We start from the raw sequence: 14,705 nt of genomic DNA on the forward strand, positions 1-14,705 counted from the left end.
AAAACAACAGTGCTGCAGTTTATGTTGGAAGCACCCTGAAAGTGCACAATCCTTTGTTTTCTGTTGGCAAATTGTTACGGAATAAATTAATGCAACGTTTTTATTGGTCAATACAATCAAAATGATAGGAATTCTTTTGAACGTTGTGCACTTTCAGGTCCACAAAAACATATAACAAAGGAGTCTGACGGGTTTCATAACCATTCCACTCAATTAACTATGGTTAAGGCTACCGAGCTAAAACTGTTTACGGCCAAGTTTCATGACGACTGATCAAAACATTCAAATTCCACTTCGCCAAATTATGCAAATTATGAGGTGACCCATGTCTTGACATGCCTGAGTTTTTTTAAATTCCAGTTCGATACAATATTGATGCAAGGCAATTTCTTCCTTTTCTACCACAATAGATGAATTGATACCAAAACTTTTGTTAGTCGCTGTTCCGGATATAATCGTGGCTAGATAAGACAAGTTCTTATTTTAAAACTGTTAATAACCTCCTGGTACCACTAAAACTTTGATTCGCGCAACGCTTTCTTGACATTGTATTAAGATTATTGTGATTATTCAAATAGTATCATCTTAGACACTATTTGAATGATCATAATCTACAGTTCTGCCTCTTCTTTATTAAATGTTCTCAAACTCATTAATAATTCATTAAGAAAATACAAGGAAATTAATGTTTAATGAGTGTTTGGAAATCGGATGAAACACTGCTTAGTATTTGCATCCTTAATTTCTCCTTCAAAAATGATTTTGTTTGAGAAGAAATATCAAACATTCGACACAGTGTTTCATCATCACATGAAACACCTCGAAGTTCGTCAAAAATACTCCGCTGCGCGTCGTATTTTCAACTCTCTTCTCGGTGTTTCATCTGGTGATGAAACACTGCATCTCATGTTTGATATATTACATAAAGAACAATATCCGCATAACATCTGTTGGACCTTGTCCCCAAGCTTGTTCCAGTATCTAGTAGGTGCTAATAGACAACTGAGACAACGGGAAAAACCTATTTGCTTGCTGATTACAATTTGATTGCAGTCTAAGAGAGTATAATACGCCATTCCTGCAGTTTAGAAATACGTCTGTTTCTTCCCTGTTTGACTCTCATGCGCACGGTTTTCGGAGTAATAAGATTCAAACGTCGCACTTTCTTCTTCTGGTTCATAGATGCTTTCCTTCTGGTTCTGTTCTATGGTATCTACCCCATTTTTTGTTAGCGAAAGGAAACCTGCAGTGTTAAAGTTGACTGGTCCGGAAAAATGCAAATTTTGTTGACTCGAGTGTGTACGTCTCCCGGTTGAGTGACTAATTGTACCTAATATAGGGTGTTGGTTAAACGAGACAGAACTTTGAAAGAGCACGCAACACAGAGACTACTGTCATATTATTTTTTGCTGACCAAAACTCAAGCACAAACCTCTGAATAGCCATGTCAGGTAAACCAGATGAGGCTCGCGGCATGATGGCTGAGGACAACCTAAAATACCGTGGGAATAAGTCATCCACGATTTCAAAGAGTAGCATCATTTTCATCGTCCTTGTCGTCGTTGCAGTCGTGGTTCTAATCATAGGAATTGTGCTGATTGCTCTGGCGTCCAAAAAGAAAGGTTGCGATGATCATCCTGGGCGACCGGGCGAGCAGACCTTAGCATCTTTTTGTGAATATTCCGAGGAAGCCAAACGAATTGGGCTGGACGACATTCTGCAGCGTACGAAGAAGAGCTATTACAAGAATAACCCCTTCCAGACGCCGAATGACCCTAAAGCGACCCGAGATGAGATCAAGAAGATGTACACTGCCTATAACCCAAAACCAGAATACATTAAACAAGTCACCGACGCCGCATGGAAGCTACTGAAAGAGGTCGACGAAACGAAAGTAGATAATAAAAAACTGAAACCTCGGGAGAGGAAAGCTCTCTCACAGCTCAAGCATTTTCTTAAGACAGTGTTCGGACAGCCCTATGACATGAACTATTACACCGGACACTGGATGATGGGGCCAACATTTTTTTGTTACAAACAAGCGATCTGCAGTGGTGGTAAACATTTGTCTTCCATGCTGAAGAGACTGAAGCCTGGAAACTTGGAAGACGTGAAACTGATTGAAGAGAAGCTGAAAAGTCACGAAGAAGGTATTTTGCAGTACAAGAAAAATGTAATGATGGGAAAATTCCATGGAATGGTATACAATCAGGAGGCATGCGTAGGATCAGCGAATGCAATAAGGTCGTTAAATCTACAAATCGCTATGAAGAACGAAACAGGTGAGCTTTCGATATCAGATTGATGCTTCGATGATCATTTTTTACCGTAGAATTGATGATACGCTTTCTCATCATAAAACCATAGATTTCTAGAGCTCTAGTGACTAAGTTTTCTTACAGTGTAAACATACAGTTCGGGTGAAGTGAAGCATGAAGTTGTATTTGCGTTAGTCCTGTTGTTATTCTATGAATACTAAAGTATGCCATCGCGGTTAGCCGTGCCGCGGGTTGTTTTGCAATTATGGGGAGCAAAGATAATCCTACAGGAGTTTTTAAGGAAAGTAGAAGTGTAAACAATAAGCCCTTTAAAACTTGAAATCTCAGCTGTATATTGCGTCTTTTTTTTCTTTCTATAAGTTATATTTACATATATACCACTTGTGACGTCATCAGTTGTAATCAGTTCAACAAGGAAGTGGCTGTTTTTCAGTCATGCACGCGATTCAAAAACCAGAGATACTCAAAGGGAAATTTACATACGAGAATGATACGAGGAGGAAAGAAAGTATTTCCTTTATTGCACCAGGAATCAAAGCTAAGCCAACGCAGTGCTAGACTTCAATGGGATGGCTTCAATTGGCGTTGTTAGGAAAAAGTCTCCAAGAGCAAACGGGTTAAACTTATGAATGGAAATAAAACACTGATCCGTCTGGAACACATGGTGTTTTTAATGACTTTGCAAAATTTATCTTTCTCTGACCCGTTATAATCGTATAAAATTAAACTGCGTGCGTCCAAATTTCATGGCATTTTGTTTTTCAAAGGTGTCTTAGAAGAAGAGTACTTACGAAAAGTCCTCGACGAAGGTTACTTCTCCGACATAACAGAAGAAATGAATACAACATGGAAAAAGGAACATGGTGGTAAATCTGTCAAGGAATCTTTAGACGATTATCTCGTGGAATATTTCGGAAAACCTATGAGTCAGTTACTCAGGTAGTACGCTATTTCTTGCAGCTCTATTTACCCCCTCCCCCGCCCCCCCACCTCTCCGGGAGAAAACTTAGCTTGCAAGATTAAATATAATGCAGCGAAAAAAAAAGTTCGGCCCCAATAATCAAACCTCTGACCAGCCAACCTCTCTAATGAGCTTGAAGACCAGAAACTCAGTTGGCGATTCGGTTATTTAAACATGCATGTATACAATTTTTTAGTCAGTACATATTTCGCCAGCCTCGGAGACCCAGGGGCAGTCAGTCAGTTTTCAAGCACAGGCGGAAAAGCCCCTGGGTACCGACTCTCACCGGACCATTTCCAAACGGTCAAGTGAATGCTGGCTCCTGATTGGGCACAAAAAATGCTTTGTATTATTGTGCCCAATCGGGGAACAGCATCTCCTGAGTTCTTTTCGTGAGTTCGTACACGAAGCGACAGCTATTGACTCGATCACGGCTTGTCTGGCTCATGCACCAAACAAATGCACGCAGTCAGGAAACTTTCAGTTTGATATAAACACTTTATTTCAAAATACTGGTTGGTTGTCTTTACACTAGGCTGTTAAGTAAGACTTAAGAGCCGCTAAGTTTTACTTAACCAAAAATTCGTGTGTGAAGGCCTAAGTAAAATCTCAAGTAACTTTGCTTTGCATCTCATTAAAGTCGGAAAGCTGAAACGAAACGATTCAAGAAAGTTTCAAGCGACTTGAAAACCATCCTTATGACTTACTTAGCTGACTTGCGGTTTTGCGGTTTCTTGAGCTTTGAGAAAGGCGAGACATGTCAATCAATCTTAATTTTGTTGCGTGGGAAAATAACCTGAAGTAAAAAAGAATCGGTTGTGTGTGAAGCTTTATTTTACTTGAAGTAATTAAAATTTACTTGTCTTGAAATATTTCTTAGCTTATTTAGGCTCTAGTGTAAAGACTACCACTGTCTACCCGAAAACTAAAGACGCTTTTCCAAAAATACAAGCTTGAGCTTACAACAGGTATTCACACTTGCATCGATCATGCCTTCGTAAATCTTAAGGAGTTTAAGATTCCACGACAGCTGACAGCCACGAAAACGTCGCATGAAAAGTGAATTCACATTTTTCCAGTCTCTATCGTGATTATCCCAACTCGCTTACTTTGTCAAATGCAAGCGAACTCTTCTGGAGCTGATTTTCTATCAACCATATCCAAGTTCATAAAGAGAAAGAAAATTTTGTCATTGTTTGTTTACCTCCTTCACAAAACCTGAAATTAGGCATCTTCACGTGGTAGTCGTGCAGTGACGGCAAAGAAATCTGCAAAATGCGTGATGCACGTGCAAAGTTGTTGTTTTGCCTTGTCAAGCTATTGCTTTTTTATATCTCGTCGCCGCCGCATCTTAAACTTCCTATTATCTGATTATTTACGATACATTGTGATCCGTCAGAAACAGAATTTTCTCAGTGCAAAATGAATTGTTCCTGCTGATAGCATCCGAAACGTTTTTCGACTCATCGGTAGGTCCTTCGTTTCTGGTTAGGAAAGTAGAAAATGGAAGTTTCCCTTGTACGCACAAGCTTGGTGAACGAACCGGGCAACTGTGGCGACATAATACCCATCGTGTACGAACTCACGAAAAGAACTCACGAGAAACTGTTCACCGATTGGGCACAATAATACAAAGCATTTTTTGTGCCCAATCAGGAGCCAGCATTCACTTGACCGTTTGGAAATGGTCCGGTGAGAGTCGGTACCCAAGGGCTCTTCCGCCTGTGCTTGAAAACTTTCGTCGCGCCTTTTCTCCCGGCCCGACTGACTGCCCCTGGGTCTCCGAGGATGATATTTCGCTAGCAAACAAGAAACCTGACAGCAGCAACTTTCCAATTCGGAACTCTTTTCGTAAAGAAAGAGTATATCGCCTGGAGCTGACGAGATGGGCTCTACACCATAACGGCTACAATTTATATCGACTGACGAGCATTTTTACACCTTAACCGGGTACTTCAAAGCTGGATTAAGATTAGTGCGAAGCGCAAAAAAGCAAATTCAGTTTAATTCAGTTTGTCGACAGCTTGATGATTGGACGGCCTAAAAAAATTATAGAAAACTAAACCCCGGGTTAGGTTAATACTAATCGGCCTTCGAAGAACTCTGTGAGCCCTGGTGTTCGCCCTTGTTTTCGCATAGTCCCATTTCACATCAGCTGTGCAATGCGAATTCCAGCTCAAACGCAGGTCCAAGCGCCGACGCCAAAAAATAGAAAATTTTCCTTTTTCTGCGTCGTTGCTTGTCCTAGCGTTTGTATGGATGTTGCTCAAGACACGTGGGATGGCTTCTGCGTGTGCTTCTCTTACGATTGCATTTGCGCCGTTCATATGATTGAACAAGTTCTTAGTTTTGAATTTTTTCAATGAGCAAAAGTTATCACTATTTTCACAGATATCTTGAGCAAGATCATCAGCGTCATTGTGTTCCAAGTAACGTGTCCAGCGGATTAGCCACCCTACCACTGGATCATGTCTGGGTTGATGGCAAAGCAAATAAGTCTTGGCCTACCAACAAAAAGCTGCCCACTGGTGAAATGTTGGATGGTAAAATGGCGTACGCTAAATGGATAATGCCATATTTCACTACTAATGAGATGAAGCCGGATCACGTCTTCGAGTTAGGACAAAAGCAGTTGAACAAGCTTTATCCACAGGTGAGCACAAGATGAACACATTTATATACAGCTATTTCGAGAAAGGTTGTCGGAAAAAGTGCACGCGACAATCCCGAAAAGTATTGTGGGTAGTTTTGAGTTCACTGTTCTTCAAAGAAATTTGAAAGAATGGCAGGAGAGGCCATGGACGTATGTTTGCGAGTGCTAAAGGAAAGCAACAAAAGTAGGTTCGACAGCTACAGTGTCAGGAACAGTGTATTGATCATATCCCATATTACATTTCGGGATTGTCGCGTGCACTTTTTTTCCGACAACCTTTCTCGAAGTATCTGTATGCAATTTGTTGATTATTTCTTGTTGTAAATGTAAAAGTTATACAAGTACAGTGGAAACTCGATTTAAGGAAGCGCCGAGGGACTAGGGAAATTTGTTCGTTTTATCGAGGGTTCGTTACATGGAACACCTCGATTTAACGAATTTTCGAAGAAACTATCAAAATGTTCGTTATATCGAGGTAAAGTTAATAATTATTTTACAAAACCCAGCATTTCCGCTAATGAACAATTACTGTAATAACATTTGTTCTTTAATGCCTATGTCTCTGTACCGAGCTGTATATAGCTACGGCAGTAGAAACTCAAGAACAGGCAAAAAAACTGCTTAAAACTACCTTTGTCCTTGTTTATATCCGTTTTATCCTTGTTGGTCTGTTTAGCTTTCATCGTTTATCAAATGTTGACAGTTAAATATCATTGAAGTATATTTTACGATCGCACTTCTGGATTCTTAGTGTTTGTTATAGCGAGGATTTCGTTAAATCGAGGTTCTGTTCCATATATTTTACTTTAATTTTGGCCGGGCTGAAAAAAAAAACGTTCGTTATCCCGAGGACTTCGTTATACAGAGGTTCGTTAGGGACCGGTCATTATTTATCACCTGGGGGGGGTCGGAGGATTTTGGGGGGGATCACTTGATTTTTAGGAGAACAGAGAGGGGGATCAGTCGTAACTGAGAGCCCAAAAGGGGGGGATCACTGAAAATTTTGGAAGGATTCAGAGGGGGGACCACTCAAATCTGCTTGAACAATGCCAGTTTGAAAGCATACAACATAAATGTGCCCATTCTGCTGGAAGATGATAGCATTTGCAATCTTAATTTGTTCTAACACAACTTTATTTAAAAAACGGAAGTCTGTCACACTGGCGAATGTGTGCATTTCAATTTATATCGAGAAAGCTTTGTTTTAACGCTTTTATATTTTTCCTTTTATAACATGCTCATAACTTAGCTAATATTCATCTTTAAACATGACAGGTGAATTCTAAATTGTGAACTATATAAACTTCTGATAACTGAAACATTGTAAAAAGCGTGTTTGTTTGTTTTTTTCTGAGTTAAATACGTACCGAAATGCTTCAGAAAACAGTAAGGCCGAAATACCCGGTGCGGCATATCTTAGTAAAATAGAGAGTTTTATTGAGGACCACTACGTCCGAGGAGAGCTCTTTTTTGAATTTTGTCGGGATGCCTGCAATAAGCAAAGCGATGCAAGCTCCACACTCTGTTCCTGGTGTACCAACAACAGATGGGTGGGACCAGTAACAGAAAGAATCCCTCAGCCTGTGCCAGACAAGCAAAATCCCGGGCACTTTATGGATGTGTACGAAACGCCGACAACAGGTCGTGCTCCAGACGATTATCAACCGAGGAAATGTCTGAAGGACTTGTACGAACAAAACGCCATCTCTGCGGGCAATCCAAATACCATCGCTGCTTTCTGTGCAACCTATAGTGTCGAGGAAAAGCATGTCATTGAATACCTAGGCCATCTAAATTATATCAACATCAGGAAGGATATTGGAACAAGAGAGGTTAAGGAGAAAAAAGGGTTAGAAGAGGAACTAACATACAAGGACTACCAGTGGGGCATACTTATTGAGAATGGCAAAGTTGAAAAGCTGAAGGTGAGACAGCTCGACCCGGTACCTTAAGGAACATGGCCTGACCACTGTTGGTATAAAGCTGGACAAGATAAAGGCAATTCGCTACCATTACTATCGACAGAGAAGTCCAGGCAATTAACGGGAATGAGTTGTCCAGCAGTGAGGAAGAGAGTGAAGAATCAGATACGGAGTTAGATGATGACGAGGATAGCGAAGATGATCTTGTCATTGCTGATCTCGATGAACAGTCAACTGTTCGTAAGCCAGTTTTAACTTTTGTACCAGATGACCAAATAGCTGAAGTTACTGTACAAGCAAACACTGGATGAAAAAAAAAAAGGGAAAACAAAAAGAAAACAAACAAAAAAAAGAACAAAAAAAAATTATAAAAATGTGAGCAAAGCTACAAAGGCTGATCTATTACACTATAGATGAAAATAAAAAAGGAGACAGGAACAGTGGCCGATCCTAGCCCTTCCAGATGGCCGAATTGTCGCTAAATATGACCTGCTGATAGGGACTTGGCGGACTGCTATTTGGCACTCTAAAAAAAGTAACTTTGCAGTTTCAAGCACTGATTGCAGTTTCAAGCACTTTGCAGTTTTAAGCAAGATTGCTTGTATGTAAACTGAATTCAGATGTCTGGATCCAGACTAGAAAAAGACACGGATCAAGAAACACTTTTAAAAAAAGACTGCGCGATAACGGCTTTATTATGCTGTAAGTACATCATAGTTAGAAATACTACCTGTATATGAACGTTTAAAACACTAAATATACACGTCGAAAGGTGAATATGGGTACAAAGACATGGGGGGGGGATCACGAAAGTTATATATAGTTATGAGGGGGGATCATTTCAATAAAATAACATTTAAAGGGGGGATCGGCTAAATTTCATCGTGTTTAGCCCAAAATCCTCCGCCCCCCCCCCCCCCCCCCCCAGGCGATAAATAATGACCGGTCCCTTAATAGGCTTTTGTACATTATGCTAGCATTTTTTCGAGCGTTTTAGTGAGGCAAAAGCATTGAGCATTATTCGAGTATTTTAGTGGCATTTTCCCGGAAAATTAATTATTCCGAGAAAATAAAATAGAAATTAACTTTTTTCAGGAGTCCATGCCCCACGAGCTCCTGCGTTTTTAAAGAAAATGAAGACTAAAACTCAAAATTCACAAAAAACCTAATACAGCTGGTTTTTTGGCTGTATTTATGAACTTTTACACGTTGTCGTTGTTACTTGCAACACTTGCACGTTTTGTAAGTGTAAACTTTGAAATTAATTCAAAAAACCGTTTGTATAATGAGCATTATCCGAGCATTTTAGTGACTTTTTTGGGGAGACCGAGCATTTTAGTGGGAAAAATGGAGCATTAAGGTGGAGCATTTTAGTGGGGAAGCAAAAGCATAATGTACAAAAGCCTATTCGTTAAATCGAGGTTCCACTGTAGTACGACAAAACTTTAAAAAGAACTACTAGGAAAGAATTGGCCTTCTGTTGATTCACATGGAGAGAAACTAAGACTGCTGATGTTTGGATTGATAGTCTGCACTACATCACGAAAAAGACTCTTTCTGATTGGCCAGGAGAAATCTCCCACCACTTTCTAAACCAGTCAGAAACAAAACGACATCATTTGTAACTTCATCCACGAGTTGTCCTACGCGTGCATCGCCTAAGTCACTTATCTGATTTGTAAAAGCTAGGATCATAGACCTTTTTACCGATACGGTGGCCATATTGAAGTATTATCCGTGGTATGCCTAGGAGGGCACTCGCTCAGTGTTTACTCGCGCTTTTCGGGCAAAAAGAGAACTTCACATTATATTTCTCGGGAAAAAGGAGATCATCATTACATCCAAACACGGCAGAACGATCTTTTTTTCCATTAAAATCTTTTTCTAGGAAAAGTTAAAGGCAAATTGGCCCAAAAAGCGTAGGTAAATACTGAGCGAGTATATCGGATCGTGCTCATGCCCCCCTGGGCATCCAATAATGCTCCTTAAATCTAATTAATTCAATATGGCCGCCGTATCGTAAAAAGGTCTATTACTTTGGTTATGCATGCGTAATTTACGAGTGGTTCAAGTTAAAACAGCTGTAGACTATGTATTTTTTTCTCCTGTTCTTCTCTAGGCAGTGGAGGCAGCAAAGAAAGTTACTGGCAAAAGCAACGAGACAGAAGCCATTATGGAATTCCGGCAGTTGCTGGATTCGCCGGATAATTACTTTAATAAAGTACCTTTTCCTCCAAATGAGTCAGATGCCCAGGCACATGCTCGATGCAGCACTATTGAGGGAGCCAAAAAATATTGTCCCATGAGATGGAAGGCCATTCAAGGATGGTTTAATGAGGCTAGAATGGTAAAAGCTGCAAGCGCTGTTTCCTTAGCTACACGATCTCCTTTTCGACACAGTTCAAGATTATTGCCATTTTTTTTTTCAATTTTAGTGCAGACGAAATAGCTCACTGTGCTTTTTGTTCCGGTTCTAACTCAAAACTATTACAAAGAGAAGAAAAATCGACGTTAATTTGTGATAGCTTGCGATCAGCTGGAAATCCTACCATAAAATAACAGTTCTTGTTGCATCTATAACTCCGTCTGACCGTTGGCTCAATATAATGTCGCCCCTCAGGCTCCGATGCAGTTGGCCCTTTCGTGAACGGTGGCTGCCATTTTTAAGACACTTAGACAATTTTTGACCTATTATTGAGTGTTACTATTAAAAAGAAAGAAAATTGCTACCCAGGGTCGAACCCGGACCTCGACCTCGGACCTTTCGTATCCTAATCTCTCTCCTAAACTTCAACGTCGGTCTTTTTAAGACAACTCAAAAACCTATCATTTGCCACACCTTGTAACTTAACTTGATCCAGAGAATATATTACATCTATCATGACCTAAGACTTGGTTTCTAGTGGTGGCATTGACCGTTAAAAATGACAACCGTTTAGGCGGCTACGATTGCTGCGGACTATTTTGGATCGGACACTTAACCTTAGCAAATTCTGATGAGGAAAGCAGCGATAAGTAGACTTTGGTTTTCATGTTCAAATCTGTTCTTTTTCAGGCAATGAGCTTGCTATACCCCAAAATAGTTGACATGTTTTACTTCGCTGGGGATAAGCATTCGACACCAAACTGCCCAATTGACTTAAAGCCAGACTTTAACCCCTCCAACGCCGCTCAGAGCTACCAACGAAGCGATCCGATGTGTTTGACGACTGCGTATTATAACATTCCCTTCTTCTTGAGCAATCTAGGCCCTAAGTCTTCCGAGTGGACCATAGGAGCACACGAAGCTCGACCGGGACATCATCTGCAGGTACTGAGTGAAATCCTAAGAAATAACTTCTAAAAAGGCCTGTTTAGTCAGTTGTATAACTCATGAATTAAATGGATATTTCCTTTTCGTGTTAAAAACACCAAGAATTGCATGCTCATGATAAACATCATGAAGTGTCCCCCAACCCCAATTGTGGTAAGGCATTTGGTTTAATTTCATCGATTATTCCACACTACTTCGTGAAGTGTTTTCAGTTTTATAACAGGCTATCTTTCTGGATGAATTTCTCTCCGAATGGTGCCCTGTCACACGCCTGGAGCAATAATGTTACCATATAAACAGCTACAAAGTTAATGCCGGCCACTGTTTTCAATAAACAATATGGTTTATGACTACAGAGGGCGTGGTAATGACTAACTGTCACATTCCCCAAAGTCTTCTAGCTTAGAGCAGTGCGCCCTTTGCTTTTTCAATGCCCAGAGATGTATGAAAAAAAATACTGCTTTCAGAGACCAGAGATTCCGTCGGTGGTAACCTGGACCTTCAGGCAGCCTAAATATCGCGGACATCCAAATTCTCCAGACTCATCTCTATACAAGAATCAATTAATCAATCAATTTGAATCAATTCAATCAATCAATTAATTAATTGATTAATTAATCGATTAATTAATTAATCGATTAAAGAGTCAATTAAGATAATTTGTTTAATGATCAAATTATTAGCTAGGTGATCATTTTATTGATAGACATTACCTTTTCTCTCAATCTTATGTTATTATTATTGTTAGGAGACTAAGTGAATTTATGTTGGCCTCTCTCTAAAAGCCCAACACATACAATTATTCAATTTAGAGACAAGGGAGTCTGGAGCATTTCCAAGACACTTGTGGCGGTGTGATTGGTTGGTTAGATTCCATCTCATACTACACAGCCTTCACTGAAGGCTGGGCTCTGTACGCTGAAAATCCCCTGATATCAGATGACACGGATGTATATCATGAAGAACCGATGAGGAAATACGGAATGCTGAAATGGCAGGCAAGTATAACTTTAGAACAACACCTCAGATTTGTTGCAGCATGGCAGCCTGCATGGCTGTTTGCATTCTGCGTCCCTCGACAGTTCCTACAAAATTAAGGCTATTCTTGGCTCCTTGCCGCAAAGCCTTGGTCTTAGCCAGGAGACAAATTGCTTCCACATTTGTATTTCTTTTCCTTTAATTCGTTAATTGATTCCCATAGAAGCTGAATTAAAGTCAAATGTCGAAATATGAATAAAATACACGGATAAATGTATAGAATCATCCATTTCTACTGTCAGCCAGGTGACAGTGCCTGGGGATTTGGGAACCGATTCCATGCTAAGACAGGCCTCTCTATAGTTTCAATGTAGCCAGGTTCGCGCCAAAAATAGTGCGAGTCGCTTCCAGGGAGAAAAAATAGTCTATTCCTTTTTTTTCTATTACCTAGATCTGGCGGGCCGTGAGGCTCATTGTGGACACAGGACTGCACTATAAAGGAATGAAGAGAGATGAAGCTATCAATATGTTTAGGAATAAAGCTTGGGATAACACTGACTTCACTGATAAAGAGGTAGGAACACAATGATGATGATGATGACGATTAAGATAGTGATGGTGGTGGTGGTGGTGGTCGTGATAATGATGATCACAGTAACTGCCATGACGACTACAAGGATCAGGGATGTATACTAGTGAATTTAAAGATCGTGACCCTAATAAAAAAACATGTTAGATTGACGATGACTACGATGATCACGAAATCTTAGGTTTATTTATAATGGCAAAAGTAAATGCCTGTATTTGGCTGGCATTCGAATTGGTATTCGTGGGGGCTTGATTCATAGTGACAGCAAACCGTGACCTTGTCATGTCCATTTTCGACCGCCAAATCTACAGCAGTGGTGAAGAAGGGCGCGGCCATGGACACTTTCACCGAGCGTACCGATTTACCAGGGGTTCTATTCCTCGCTGGAGAGCCTTCGTTTTTGCATGGTTTTTTACATCCTGCTACTGCTTTTCAAATTTAAAACCACTTAAGTCAGTCCCAAGATCCTCCTTGCTGGATTTCCACAGCTTGTCTTTTTTTTTGTTTTTGTTTTTGTCCCCTCACTGCACCAAGAGATCACTCTGAAAACTGTACGTTCAACCCTTTATCTTTTTTAACAGGTAACTCGTTACCAGGGCTGGCCAGGACAGGCAACAGCCTACATGGTTGGTAGGCTAGGAATTCTACACTCCAGAGAGCATGCAACCAAAGAATTGGGTAAACAATTTAGCCTCAAGGACTTCCATTACCAGGTATAGTAACTCTGGCTTAGACAATATAATATTCACGAGAATGGCGACTTCTCTCACCTGCGCAAGAACAATTCCGCCAGCTACGCAGGCTGTGGAAAAAGAAATCGCATTGAGATTCATGAATGAAAAATTCATTTCTTTCGTTTTATTTCCCGTCTCAGTTCGGCCGGGAATTTTTGACAATTCCAAACTGACCTTTGTCGCCTAATATTTCTAGGTTCTGTCTCAAGGATCGTCACCCCTTGCTTTCCTTGAGGAGCACATCAATAATTATGTCGAGTGCGTGAAGAAACACGACAAAGAAGGCTGTTCCACTATCCTAAAACCTCCCAAGAAAACTGCTTCCAAGAGTAACGAAAAGAAACCTGGCATTCAGCTGAATTTTGAAGGCAGCAGGCATTACGTGTAATTAAGGCAATCAAGATTCAAAGGAGTTTTTGATATATCAGCTAGTACTAAATATAGGGAGTTTAAGCAACGCTGGGGACGACGACGGCAACGAAAACGGCAAAAAAGCAATAGATAAGCAAACAACACTTTTGTACGTGCATCACCCTTTTTTTTATACGTTTTTTTTCCGTCCTTGCACGACCACGACCTGAGAGCACCTAATTTTTACTTTTTGTGGAGGACGTGAAAACAGGAAAACGATTTTCTTCTCTTTTTTGAAGTATTATTCAGCCTCTGGTATTTAGCCTCAGGAGAATTCACCAACATTTGACAGATTGAACGACGAGGAATAAGAGCGATGAAATTTAAAACAGTGTAAATTAACTTCAACTTTAATGGCCGTTTTCGCCATCGTCGTAAGTCAGTCGTCGTCATCGTTGCTTAAGCTCCCCACTGTCTGTTAAAGTCAATGAATCCCCATAAACACTATTAACGAATTGGTCTTAAAAGGTCGCCTCTATTAGTTATAAATTGCATTTTCTATGTCTTGTTATCAGGTCCTTGACTAGTTTATAGACGTAATCAATGCAGCTGCGTAGCTGAAACGTTTGAAAGTTTCTTGTTTGTGCCTCACGGAAAAGTATATCTTTAAGATGGCTATACATAGAAAGTAAGAAGTAAAAGTAAGTTTGAGAAAACAGGAGACATTTGGCAACTCTACCAACGGTTTCCCCGCCAAATGACGTCTGAGAAACGAGCGCAGAAATTCCATACTGACGACGCGTCACTGCGCAGATCTGGGTAGTGCTTCTGATTGGTCGTGCCGCCGTGGGAAATTTGATTCAACCAATCAGAAGCTCTACCCAGATCTGGGTAGGGACACGTGATCAGTATGGATTTTCTGTGC

At 40.4% G+C, this 14,705-nt stretch overlaps 1 protein-coding gene across 1 annotated transcript; it reads left to right on the forward strand.

Moving 5' to 3' along the window:
- The first annotated feature begins 1,160 nt into the window (after positions 1-1,160).
- Positions 1,161-14,032, forward strand: LOC140937728 (uncharacterized). Its single transcript, XM_073387294.1, has 9 exons — positions 1,161-2,282; positions 3,047-3,218; positions 5,632-5,893; positions 9,935-10,162; positions 10,871-11,125; positions 11,941-12,126; positions 12,558-12,680; positions 13,277-13,408; positions 13,626-14,032. The coding sequence occupies exons 1-9, from the start codon at positions 1,445-1,447 to the stop codon at positions 13,815-13,817; spliced, it is 2,388 nt and encodes a 795-aa protein (XP_073243395.1). The 5' UTR covers positions 1,161-1,444; the 3' UTR covers positions 13,818-14,032.
- Positions 14,033-14,705: the final 673 nt, after the last annotated feature.

Source organism: Porites lutea, chromosome 5 (assembly GCF_958299795.1).
Source record: "Porites lutea chromosome 5, jaPorLute2.1, whole genome shotgun sequence".
NCBI lineage: Eukaryota > Metazoa > Cnidaria > Anthozoa > Scleractinia > Poritidae > Porites > Porites lutea.

Bases quoted from the DNA above. Each gene is read 5' to 3' on its own strand.
- LOC140937728 (XM_073387294.1), top strand. From the start codon at position 1,445: ATGTCAGGTAAACCAGATGAGGCTCGCGGCATGATGGCTGAGGACAAC. The intron at 11,126-11,940 runs GTACTGAGTGAA...TATTCAATTTAG, and splicing joins GACCGGGACATCATCTGCAG to AGACAAGGGAGTCTGGAGCA. The intron at 12,127-12,557 runs GCAAGTATAACT...TCTATTACCTAG, and splicing joins ACGGAATGCTGAAATGGCAG to ATCTGGCGGGCCGTGAGGCT.